This window comes from Ostrinia furnacalis, unplaced genomic scaffold, assembly GCF_004193835.3.
Source record: "Ostrinia furnacalis isolate ACB-3 unplaced genomic scaffold, ASM419383v2 OfSCF1105, whole genome shotgun sequence".
NCBI classification, from domain to species: domain Eukaryota; kingdom Metazoa; phylum Arthropoda; class Insecta; order Lepidoptera; family Crambidae; genus Ostrinia; species Ostrinia furnacalis.
This window is the reverse complement of record NW_021131344.1, coordinates 123,208-136,349: the sequence shown is the minus strand read 5'-3', so window position 1 is coordinate 136,349 and position 13,142 is coordinate 123,208. Positions and strand designations below refer to the sequence as shown.

At 37.6% G+C, this 13,142-nt stretch overlaps 3 protein-coding genes across 3 annotated transcripts; all 3 read right to left on the bottom strand.

Moving 5' to 3' along the window:
• Positions 1-6,702: 6,702 nt before the first annotated feature.
• On the bottom strand, positions 6,703-8,349 carry LOC114351199 (leucine-rich repeat-containing protein 74B-like). The gene has a single exon (XM_028302313.1). The coding sequence runs from the start codon at positions 8,347-8,349 to the stop codon at positions 6,703-6,705; it is 1,647 nt and encodes a 548-aa protein (XP_028158114.1).
• Positions 8,350-8,890: 541 nt separating this feature from the next.
• Positions 8,891-10,586, bottom strand: LOC114351198 (leucine-rich repeat-containing protein 74B-like). Its single transcript, XM_028302312.1, has one exon. It carries the CDS (start codon positions 10,532-10,534, stop codon positions 8,891-8,893), a length of 1,644 nt encoding a protein of 547 aa, XP_028158113.1. The 5' UTR covers positions 10,535-10,586.
• Positions 10,587-11,188: 602 nt separating this feature from the next.
• Positions 11,189-12,919, bottom strand: LOC114351200 (leucine-rich repeat-containing protein 74B-like). The gene has a single exon (XM_028302314.1). It carries the CDS (start codon positions 12,917-12,919, stop codon positions 11,243-11,245), a length of 1,677 nt encoding a protein of 558 aa, XP_028158115.1. The 3' UTR covers positions 11,189-11,242.
• Positions 12,920-13,142: the final 223 nt, after the last annotated feature.

The window sequence follows — 13,142 nt, the reverse complement described above, 5'->3', positions numbered from 1 at the left end:
ATAATATTGGTAAATTATTAACTACAATAATCTTGATCCATAGCATCGCTTCCCACAGGATCTCCGGCCATATTCAGGATCATTTCACCGGGACACGTCCGTCCCGGGACGATCTAACATCTTTCTGGAATTATCCACTATAAGGAAGATCGGGATTCTCGGGAAGAGGGCATTACGTTTACTAGATTATTCTTTGAGATTTTTCATGTAATGCACGATGCTGTTTTGATGTTAGGTAGGTATATTTTTATTTAATTTTAGCAAAGATTAATTCAACAAAATCTATGTATTTTTTATGCTGAGTAGAGTATTCAGCAAATAATATTGATATTACTTTTTTAAATAGTCTGTTTTAGTTAGAAAAATGATGATAGATTAAGAATACATCGTAGCTTTCTTTATGTGCCTAAAACTGAGAAAGATTTTTTTTATTTCTAAAATAATTCGTATTTATTTCAAAAAACAAATAAAAAATAGCCAGTATTTCACAAATCAACATTGCCCACCCACAATCTCTATAAAACTGACTTCTTTTTGCATAGAGCGCGGCGCGGGCGCATCATTCCTACTATTGAGCTCCGGCTTCAATCTCTCTTTACGGTAAATAAATAAACATCAGCCAACAATAGTCTAATCATTTCTTACCGACGATAATATATTTGTCTGCCCTACGACGTTAGGCCCCTCGCACACGCAACTACGTGAGCGTGAACCTAGTTTCGACTACGAACGTTTACATAAATTACATGTCGAGATATAAATCGCGTAACTCTGTCTGTTGACATTGTTTGAATTTTACATGTCTCAAATTGTTGAACAAAGTGTTTTCGTTTCACGCGAACATTTGTTTCGTTCTGGTATAGTGTGCAGTAGTTACTTTTACTTAATATGGTCATTATTGTAATAGTCCGAGATAATTTGCAGCACTTTAAAAGATAAGACAAATAATTATGTTAATTTGAAGTATTTGCATAATATCTTCATTTTGGTCGGTATTAAAATTTATCTTATTATAACTATCAGTTTTCTAGATAATCTGGGTGATGAACACTTCCATACTTAGTATTTACTGTTCAACTGGTTTTTATCAGCGAACGACCAATTAAATATCTTATATTTTCTTAAAAGAATCGAAAAAAAAAAAAAAACTAAAGTAACAGAATGCCTTATAATTTGCCTTATATACCAATTAAATGGTATTAAAGTTTATATAAATAAAATGTTCAATAATTAATAAGGATCGTGTCCGATGGCCTTATCCTTGCGCCGACGCATCGCAGGCGATAATTGCAAATTGCCCGGGTGATCGATGAGGCAAGAAAAATATGTCAAATCATTAGGCCCATTGGTGGCTGGAGGGTGAGCCTTGTGTAGTACACGACATTATTTGACTTGATAAGGTTGATGGTAATAGCTCAAGAAGATATAAATGTTAAGGAAATAAGGACCTCCTTTGGAAGGAAGGAAGGGTGACAGTTGCGATTTTATGCGATCGCTTTACGATTTACAATGTGATAATTTATTGATAGCAGGTAACTATGATAGATACCTAGTTCCTTTAATTTATCTTCTAAGAAGTGGGTAAAATAATGTGCAAACTTATACATCATGATGAATCTAAAATTGTTGAATTAAATACCCAAAATTAAAATATTGACGATGAAATTAACATTGCAACTCTATGTATGTAATTTGATCCAATAATTGGCTTTGCTATTCGTATGTACCATGCTGCCGTACATATTGCCCTATTTGGAATTTTACTACACTCAAATAGGACCAATATTTTGCGTAACTTAAAGTCCAAACAAGCCCTACCAAAGCACTAATAAATTCATCATGTCACAGCCAGTTAGTTTTTCCTCCAGTGAAATAATAGAGCTGCTCCAAAGAAGGACAGCTAGTGCGCAGAGGTCAGTCAGTGGGTAAGCAGGTGTCCCAAATACGACTGTAAAAACATACGGAGGAAGTTTTTGGGCGTTCCCGATGCGTCAATATTGCATTTTGATTTGTGAGGATGTTGATGTTGTTGTATTTACTGTCATTATTTACCTCTGTCAGTATCAGGATTTTAAGTATGAGGTGGTAGATACTTCGAAAAAGAAAAAGTTTTAAGGAGTAACCCCCACTGTAAGGGGAATTAGTTATTACTTAGATACAGGGAATGATATCAACAATGTTAATTTAGGTATTGAAGAAAAATTACGTCTAAAAACTGTTTGGATTCAATTTAAAAGTTTCTCACTAAACCTTACTTTCTTTGTAAGCCTGCTTTCGGGAAAACAACTGTCAATAATTTAAAAAAAACACATGATTGTGTAAAGACAATATCGCTAAACGCTGCGCGCGCGCACCCAATGTCGCCCCGTATAACCCACAGTTGAATGATGGCCGCCAACGAGGTCGAATTACCATCTCCCTCATTACCTCTGTCTCCTCATTATACTCGTAAGCATCGTAGCGGAAACGACTGGGATTTACACGATTCAATTTGGAAATAGACCTGCTTCCAAAATAAAGATAAAAGCTATCCTGTGTTTTTCTCTGGGTCTCACTTTCATTTTCATAATTAGTTAAGTGTGAAGAGAAAAGAGGCGTGAGAAGGTAACATACAGAAGTTATTCTACAATAGGATTTGAAAGTGACAGCTTAAATGTAATTTGACAGACTAACTTAATCTGTAGTATTACCGAAGTCAGTAAGAACTCCGCCCCTATTTATCGAAAGTGCTGCAGATCTACCGGAAGTGTTAAAGCCTGCGCGCGCGGATTTAATGCTATAATTTAAAAATCGGCGCTTGCGCAGAGATACATTTTACTTTCGATTTGTAGATTACGTTAGATCGTGTAGGTGTGAATTAAAAATATCGTATTTGGTTATCTAATTAGTTGTTCCAGTTTTTAAAGCAGTGTTTTATGTGACAAGAGCATTCAATACATTAAAACGATTTTAGGCTAATGTATGTTACCATTTTTCCATACAATGGATAAATGAAAATTGTTTCGTGAATTTAAAAATGGCCGTTACTTTCCTCTTGGCGTGTGACTACCTACATGATTCTACTTATACTCGTTTACTTTTCATTAAATTGCCTATTGTTGCGCTCTAAACAGTTTTTACAGCAGTTTGTAAGATCAGTGTTCGATTGTAGATCGAAAGTTGTGACATGCTCCCACAGTTTTTCGCCGCGTGCGCAATGATACAGTCAACGGCATATTACAATATAATTTTGAAGTAACGCATTATTACATAAGGCACAACACTGTTTAGCTTTCAAGTTCCAAAGTAAAACTGCTGCGCATGCTTTTGGTGATGTATTTTTATGCTTACGCGCTTGAATTATAACCTCTATACGATCTGAAATATTTGACTCAAACTACAAATCGAATAAATGAATGAGAAACCGCCACCAAAAATCCAAAGCAATCTGGCGTATTCATAAACGCTTCCCGCTGTCTCCGACTCGCATGCATTTCCCGAACCTCTAAACGATCTGTATTAAAGGCTCACTTGACTGAAATTACAAATCGAATAATTATGAATAAATTCAAGAAACCTCAACGAAAAATCCAAAGCAATCGGGCGTATTCATAAACGCATCCCGCTGTCTCCGACTCGCTTACATTTCCCGCTAAAAACTGACCACAAAGAGTTACATATTTCTGTAAATATTCAGCGAAAAAAGTAGCGGCCCTGCAGCGTTTTGGTAAATGGACTGAAGCCCCTTATTGGGCCACTATAAAAATCAATGAGATAAGAAACTGAATTTACTCTGAGTCCTCATAAAATTTTAAAGCGTCCATTTTAAATTATTTCTTACACTCCATGATTTATTATAATGAAAATCGTGCGCGTACTTTCGGTTGGTTACACAATTTACTTAATTTGACCCCAAGTACGAAATCGTTATGTTAAAATGTAAAAGGGCTTGTAATACGGTTATTTAATGGTTCGGTTGAGTATTATCCTATCGTGTTCTTGGAAACTCGTGAGTACAATTATTTACGAAAACTGGTACTTCACAGTTAACAGTCTTAGTTAAAAACGTTACTCTGAGAAGATTGCGTAGTTTTTCTAACTTAATAACATGGAATATTGATTTAATAACACATTATCTGACAGTAATGGAAGGTGTGAATGGAGGCTTCTTTATCACACAGATATCGGATGCCCTCAACACCTTGCTCTACACGTAGAAAGTGTTTCAAGTAGCCGCTGCGTAGGCGCACACATTCATAGTGTTTCAACTTTTACTTTTAATGTTTACTTAGATTAATTTGCACTTGCTCACTAAATAGAAATGTTTGTTGATAGTGCAAATACTAACAATTGAGAAATGTGTGAACGTTGGTGAAAACTGTGTGAAAATAAATATGCCTAAAGAATTTACGTCTAATGCCGTTGAAATTCAGTGAAGTTTTAAGTCATTTTTTTTATTTTGTTAAGTAAACCTTACGCAATCTCAACATTGGAACCTGCTTATGAATACGAGCCGAGTAAGAGCACAAAGTATTGCATAAGGGCGTGTTCACACTTGATTTACGGGTTCTATCCACACCTCAAAGAGGTCGATTAACTTTTTAATTTAGTTTTTAATTAAACCACTTGAGGGCGGAAGTCTACGTTATATACTAATAAAGACGCCAATATACGTTTATTTATATGGCAAATAAACATGCTGTTAATGTGTTGTGTAAATTGAATGGGACCAATTAGCGGTATCGTGATTTAGTTGCGTATGCGTAAGAGCAGAGACGTTAATGCCCATATATGGAACCAGCTTAGTAATAATAATTAGTTAAATATATTGTCATAGCTTAACTTGGTATTAAGATCCAATTTACCGGTTCTTAATAGTTTTAGATTAGTTATCTAAAATTAACGTTGTAGTTTATCTGTCAAATAAGTTTCTAATAAGTAGGCCATCAGGAAGTGTATCAGCAAATACAAAACAGACATAATTCCTACTGTACATAGTACATACCTACACAGTTATTAAAATTTCTAGTCGCATCTCAAACTAAATTTTAAATAACTTGAAAAAATTGAATTGCCTAAGGTGGGAATCGAACCCACCTCATATACCCTTCGGAGTGTATGGAATTTAAAAGCCATACCTTCTAGCTTCAAAAAGCTATTACGCAAGTTCATAACGATCCAGAATTCCAGATAGATGATGGAATCGCGGATATTTCCTTCCTGCGCGCGCATCGGCACCACTTAACTTTCATACGTCGTGACCGGCGCGCTCGCTTTCCACGCCCTAACGCGAAAGTTACCTGAAACAATAATGGGATTTATTATAAAACAAAATAACTTGGAATATCATAGAAATAATATGGTCAGTTTCGAAGGAGGAAACAATTTGTAGGATATATCAATAATTGTTGATGTCTTTAGAGCTATTAAAAATCACCAATGCTTGTTGGTTGTTGCGAGCCGTAGCTTAAACTATAACTAGTATTTCAAGAAACATACGATCGTGGCCAAACATGACACGTGATATTCCGTTTGCAGTTAAACGTGTACAATACTTATTAGATTCTGTGAAAGCTCACACCTTACTTTATGGTGCCATGGAACAATCTAATGCACGGATTCCTATTATAGAAAAATCACGTTGATTTATATTTCCTCCTCGGAAGCATTTAGTCATTTCTTGTGGCAGCCCTTTAATCAAATGTAGATCGTCTTGGGGCGCCGAAAAACAGTTTAGTGTCCTAGTTTTAAATATTTTTAACCTACGAGTTTACGTCTTACGTCATTGCCCAGAGCGTCTGCTCCTTTAGCTCTACCCAGAGCTGACACGGCAGAGAACCGAACTCAAATCACAGACCCCAGAGATAGTTAAAACATGTATTAAGTAATATCTCAAAGATTCGACCATAAACTAGCCGCACTATCCTTCCCACTTATAAATAGACTCGCATTTATCTGTGCCATCACTTTACATCTTCTTTCCGAGTAACAGCTCACTTGAAATCTACGTTATAACATGTAAGAATGTCGTTCAGCAGCATTTTATATTGTTGAACATATTATCTAGTCGGAGATTATTGGAAAGCATTATATAATAATAAAGCGGACAGGGCTCGCTTGCGTGTTGCACGCTACTGTGCGCCGGCGCTGCCCGCGGCAACGCGCCGGGAGCGCGACTCCAATGATACACGGAAAAAGATTTCAAAAAAGTTTAGTATGTGTCTGAATGTTAATAATACCTTTTGGTCAGATGACAAAGTACCAGTACTGAAATTGACTCAATGTTGGATGATCAATGAGGTCTACTTACTCTCTAGACCAAATAATCAACTAATGAGTATTGTCATAGATGTAATACATACTCGTATTGAAGCTAAGGAACATGAGCTCAACGAAACGTGAAAGACTTTCTAGATATTAGCATTTGTGTTTATGAACCGTACGACAATGGACACGGTGAGAGAGCGCCGCTCTGTGTCGGCGATCTAAATCACTCCTTTAGACCATTGTAGAACACGAGACCTTATGATGCAAGATTAAAACAGAGCCTGTGCAATATTTTGTTTATTAAATTAAAATGACAAATACAAACTACCTAAGCTCAAGTTAGACTCCTAAAAATAAAATCGCGCAACTAAAAGACATCTCAAATAAAATCTAGTCTTAAACTAATGTACATTAAAGCTAAAAACATTTTGATATTAAACATAATGAAGGAATTCATCACTTTTTGCCTTTCAACTTTTTCTTTTTTTCGGGTTCTGGTTCGGGAGGGGGAGTGGGGGGTAGTTGCCTGTCAGGCCACTTGCGGCGAAGATAATCCACTATGCCGTTGATGTTGACAGTCGTTGTCTTCTCCGCCTTAGGACCGGCGAAGATATTACACATCTCTACTAGCAAGTCGTCATCTAGTACAGCGCCAGCTCTTCTTACAGATCTAAAGAACTGCTTTGTTGCCCAAGGATCTTTGCTCTCCTTATGCATAGCGAGGATAATCAAGGCTATATCTACCGGTTGCTTCTTCATGCGGCATATAGCATCAGCCCTGTTAAACAGTATTTCTCGCATGTCGATGCCTTTCGATACGAACGTGGGCCGCAACCCACCCCACGTGATAACGGTGTTTTTACGAAACTTTAATCTTTTCACCTCATCTAGGACTATCAGGAACTGCTCATTAACAATCACGTTATCCATCAAAAGCCTTTGCAGCTTGACCTGACGTTCTTTCATGAATGTCAACAATCTGACAGCATCATCAGGGGTCATAGTATTGTACGATAAATCTAACACTTCAAGTTTGACAGCTTTCGGTAAATTCGTTCCAATCGCTTTAATCGCCAATCCCTTTAAGTTGTTATTGGACAAATTCAAACTGCGTAGATTTGGATTTTTCATTAGTACTTTTATTCCGTTTCCAACACGCTGACCACTTAGTGCATTCCAAGATAAATTGAGCACCTCAAATTTATCATTTTGAGAGAGCCTGACGCACAAGGTATATATCGCGTTAGGGGACAGCATAGAATTCCATGACATATCTAGGTGAGTGAATTTATTATTAATCTCTATCACCTCGGCCAGCATTGCCGCTGAGTTGCCAGTTAACTTGTTGTAACTCAGATTTACATCTGCAATGTCTGATCCCTTAAAAATAGCTCTGGCTAAATACTCCACACCTCGATCTTCTAACTGGTTTCTGGATAAGTTTATTTTTTTGAGTGTTCGGTTCAAATGAAGGTTGTACAGCAGAAATCTCGCTCCATCTGGGCCAATTCTGCATCCTGTCAAATTTAGCTCTTTCAAAGTTATGTTATTTACTAACATTTCGCCTAAATGGTAGCACCCATCTATACTTATGAAGTTATCAGTTAAATCTAGAACTTGAACGTTTCTGTTTAACTTAAGTGCCATAGCTATGGAGCGAAACGCAGATGGAGCGATTCCGTAGTACTTTAGATCTACTTTTTCTTCAAGAAGTTGACGACAGAAGCTTCTAATCGGGCATAGGTTCATTTCTTTGCATGTGTCCATGTAGAGTTCTTGACCATCGTCGGGATATATGATTTTTGGGATGGGATGAAATAGAGCTTCTCTGATTCCTGGGTCTTTAACACCAGGGTAATTATAATAAGGGTGTCGTAAGACTGAGCTAGCAGAAAGTGGTGCGTACTTGGTGCATATTTCCCCACTGCCAGGGTCGTAGAGCCCCTCTGCATACCTGTCTCGTTTGACGTTTACTTGTTCCCGCACGTCGAAGAGGAGGGAAGACCACTCTTCCATGGGAGGCTCCTCCGAAGACGGAAGGCTGTCTTTCTCGAAGACTACCTGCACCACTGGAGCTGGGACAAAGGAATGTTCGCTGGACATGATGTCGTGTTTTAAAAGATACTAATGCAAAAGTTATACTGTTACAAAACTATTGTATGATGTTTGAACGGAAGTTTGTAGATATTTGACAGCCACGGTTTTGACATTAATGTGACATGCAAGATTTTTGGTAGAGTAAAAACTACACAGAGGATTTATTTCACAATCACTAACTCTAAAGAGGTTTCATCAGACTGTAATTTTGTAATTTTTTTAATTTTGTAAGCTTGCTATCTATTAAATGTAATACAATAGAAAATAACATTTTATTGAGTACCTACTTTCAAATTAAAAAGCGAAGTTTTATTAATTCGTTTATTAAATTAAAATAACAAATACAATCTACTAATAATAATGTTCTTAAATAAAAATCCCACAAATTATTGTATTAAATTAAAATAACAAATACAAACTACTTAAAATAATATTCTTAAATAAAAATCGTACAACTAAAATTGGTCTAAAATAAAAATATTATCTTAAATAAAATCTTAAACTTATGTATAAAGACTATAAAAATACTTAAATATTATAAAAAATATCATTTCTTTTCTTCCTTCTTTGTCATAATTTCTGGTTCAGGTGGGGGAGTAGGGGGAAGTTGTCTGTCAGGCCACTTGCGCCGAATATAGTCCACTAGACCGCAAATATTGACCGTCTGACTCTTGGCCGACCGTGGCCCGGCAAACACATTGCACATCTCCAACAGCAAGTCATCATCCAAGGGAGCACCGCCTCTCCTGACTGCACGTAGAAACTCCTTAGTGTCCCACGGATCTTTGCACTCCTTATGCATTGCGAGAATAATCAAAGCTATATCTGCCGGTTGCTTCTTCGCCTTGCAAACAGAATTGGCTCTATTCAAAAGCACCTCTCGCATGTCGATGCCTTTAGATACAAACTTCGTCCTCAAACCACCCCAGCTGATAACGGCGTTCTTGCGAAATTTCAATCTGGACACTTCTTGCAGCATTTCCAAGAACTGCTCGTTTACAAATACGTTGTCCATCAACAGTCGTTGCAGCTTGACTTTACGTTCTTTCATGTACGCCAATAACTTTAACGCGTCATCGGGAGTCATAGGATTGTAAGATAAATCCAACACTTCAAGCTTAGTAGCTTTGGGCAAATTTCCGCCGATTGCTTTTATTGCTGGCCCCTCCAACCTATTATTCGACAAATACAAACGACGTAGATTTGGATTTTTCATTAACATTTTCAATGCATTTCCAACGCGCTGACCACTCAATGAGTTCCAAGATAAATTCAATTCCTCGAATATGTCGTTTTGTGAAAGATGTGTGCACAACAGAAATATCGCGTTTGGAGACAGCAAGGTATTCCAAGACATGTCTAGATGAGTTAATTTGTTGTTTATCTCAACAGAATCCGCGAGTGTTGCTGGGGATTTGCCAGTCAATTTATTGAAACTCAGATTAACATCGGCGATGACCGATCCCTTAAAGATAGACCTGGCTAAGTACTCCACGCCTTTATCTTCTAACTGGTTTTTGGATAGGTTCAATCTTTGAAGCGTGCGGTTTAAATGAAGTTTATGTAACAGACATCTAGCGCCATCAGGGCCAATTCTGCACCCTGTTAAGTTCAATTCTTTTAAAGTTACGTTATCTACTAGCATCTCGCCTAAGTGGAAACAGCCATCTACACTTATCCAGTTATCAGTTAAATCTAGAACTGTAACGTTTCTGTTTAATTTTAATGCCATTGCTATTGGTCGAAACCCAAGTAAGCTGATCCCATAATATTTCAGATCTATTTTATTTTCAAGGAGTTGCCGACGGAAACTTCTTATTGGGCATATATTCATTTCTTTGCATATGTCCGTGTATAGTTCTTGACCGTCATCGGGATATATGACTTGCGGGATAGGATGGAGTAAAGCCTGCTTGATGCCTGGGTCTTTGACTCCTGGGTAATTAAAGTAGGCATGTCTCAAGACTGAGCTAGCAGAAATTGCTGCATACTTGGTGCATATTTCTCCACTGCCTGGATCGTACAGTCCCTCTGCATACCTGTCTCGTTTGACGTTTTCTTGTACTCGCACATCGAAGAGAAGAGAAGACCATTCTTCCATGGGAGGCTCTACTGAAGAATCAAGGCTTTCTTTTTCGAAGACCACTTCCACCTCGGGTGCCTCATTGATGAACGAGTGTTCGCTGGACATAATGCTGCGTTTTTTAATTAATTAATTCAAAATATATTTTTCTAAAACACTATTGCTGGCATTGATTGACATTTGTCTATTTTTTTTTAATATTGAAAGATCTAGTCTAGAAAGAACATAGAGAAAGAAAGAATTGAATAAAGAGGAATCACTACTTATTATGATTGTATCTTTGGGGACATAATGCCTTGTGGGACCACAGCCCCCCTAGACAAAACGCACTTTTTGATCGAATCGAAAATCGAATCCGTCAAAACTCCATACAAAAAAGGGGCTTTTCGACCACTTTTCGACTGGTTTGCGATTATAATTTGCACTTTGTCTAGACCCACTGGTAGTACTTATTATTATTCTGTGCTTGTGATGCCTTGGCTTGCCTTTCCTAACCTATGGTTGGTATGGGTATTTGTAAAGTACTTCACTGCGATGAATAGTACCTTGAAATGCTCAGATTTAATAGTTTTCTATATCTATTGGCTTGGTGATAAGAAACTACAATGTTAATATTATAATTTATTAAACAAAATTAAAAGTAAACATTATACAACTTAAAACTTCAATAACAATAATACTAAAATAAAATAAAAACTAAGGAGACGCGTATCCATAAATTATTTACCAGAATAAAATCTAAAAATAAAACGTAGTCTAAAATAATACCGCCTTAAAAAATAATTGTACTAAAATAAATATCTCTGAAAATAAGCTTCACTTCTTTTTGCCTTTGCCTTTTCCCTTTTCAGCCTTAGGTTCAGGAACAGGTTCTGGAATGGGTTCGGGTTCAGGTGGAGGAGTTGGTGGTAGTTTTCTATCAGGCCATTTTCTTTTCATGTAATCGACTAGCAGCCTTACATCAATCGTTTTAGCTTTAGCAGAACGAGGACCAGCGAATATATTAGCCATTTCATCGAGCAGATCATTGTCCAGCGGTGCACCTGAGGCTTGCATTGCAGACGTGAAATCCTTGGACTGCATGATTTCATTTTTGTCTTTGAGCAGCTGCATAGCCACCAAAGCTACATCAACAGGCCGTTTCTTAGGCTTCTTGGCTAAAAATTCCGCCCTGTCCAATATCAACTCTCTCGGGTCTGGTCCTTTTCCTTTGAACGCACCAATAACTCCACCATATGTGACAACAAGGTTCTTCTTTGATTTGGTTTCCTTTATTGCACTTAGATACAGTAAAAACTCACCGGTGACGAACACATTCTCCATAAGAATTTTCTGTACTTTAATATTTGGAGCCTTTACTTTCAGCAGTATTTGCAAAGCGTCACCTGGTGTCATTGGATTGTACGATAAGTCGAGGGTCACTAACTTTTTTGCTTTATTTAAGCCCCCAATTATATTCGTGATCGCTTCCCCATTCAGCCTGTTGTTACTGAGATTCAGATGTCGAAGATTGGGAGCACTGAGCGCATTTTTCACAGCAGTTCCGAGGCGAGCTCCGGATAATGTATTCCAAGACAAGTTCAGTTCTTGCAGTACTTTATTTTCAGAGAATCTACTTAGTAAATTGAACGTGCCGAGAGGAGTGTAAAGATTATTCCAGGATAAGTCTACGTGAGTAAATCTGTTGTATGTTTCTATCGCTTCAGCCAATACCCCGGCACCTTTTCCACCAATGTTATTATAGCTTAAGTATATTTTTTGTACATTAATTCCCTTAAAAACAACAGTTGCAAGGTTTTCCATCCCTGCATCAGTCAGTTGATTCCTATTCAAATTCAATATTTTAAGAGTCTTATTCGTTGCTAATCCAGCAAAGAGTCTTTTAGCCCCTACAGGTCCAATTCGACAACCTGATATATTCAATTCTTCCAAATGGGTATTTTTGGCCAGCATCTGGCCTAAATGATAGCAAGCGTCTATGCTTAAGAAGTTATCAGCAAGGTTTAGAACTCTTACGTTTCTGTTAAAAGTCAAGGCCATTGACATAGGGCGCACACCCGCTGAATTTACACAGTAGTATTTTAAATCAATGACTTCTTCCATTAAGCCCTTCGAAAAGATCTTTACCGGAGACTGATTCATTTCTTTACACACCGCTAGATACAATTCTTGGCCATCATCAGGGTATATAATTGGGTCTTCTGGTCTGAACAGCGCTCTTGTTATACCTGGATCTACTACAGCTGGGTAGTTGTAATATAGATGTCTAAAAATAGCACTGTCTGACATACCAATGTATTTGCCACATATCTCCCCACTACCCGCGTGGTAAAGCCCTTTTTCAGCCAAAAGCTTCTTCACGTTTTCTTCGGGGAGTTCGAGGATGTATGAAGACCATTCTTCCATTGGAGGCTCCTCAGAGCTCACCTCAACTTCTGCTTCAAACACTATTTCAGTTTCGACCTCTTCACCTATGAAGCTTTGTGAAGACATGGTGAATTTTTGTCTAAACAAAAATATAAAACTTATAAAAATACTACGACAAAATACTATAGTTCCAAAATACTGGACTGTCCTGTCGATGACATTGACAGTGGGGCGCCACCGTCAATACCGGATCGCTGGTTCAGATTTTTGCCATGTTAGAAACCATATAGTTGAACGATGGTAGCGCCCCCCTGTCATTGAGTTTGGTGGGACAGTTCAGCGTGGGTCA

Coding starts and splice junctions, on each gene's coding strand:
- LOC114351198 (XM_028302312.1), bottom strand. CDS start 10,534: ATGTCCAGCGAACACTCGTTCATCAATGAGGCACCCGAGGTGGAAGTG.
- LOC114351199 (XM_028302313.1), bottom strand. CDS start 8,349: ATGTCCAGCGAACATTCCTTTGTCCCAGCTCCAGTGGTGCAGGTAGTC.
- LOC114351200 (XM_028302314.1), bottom strand. CDS start 12,919: ATGTCTTCACAAAGCTTCATAGGTGAAGAGGTCGAAACTGAAATAGTG.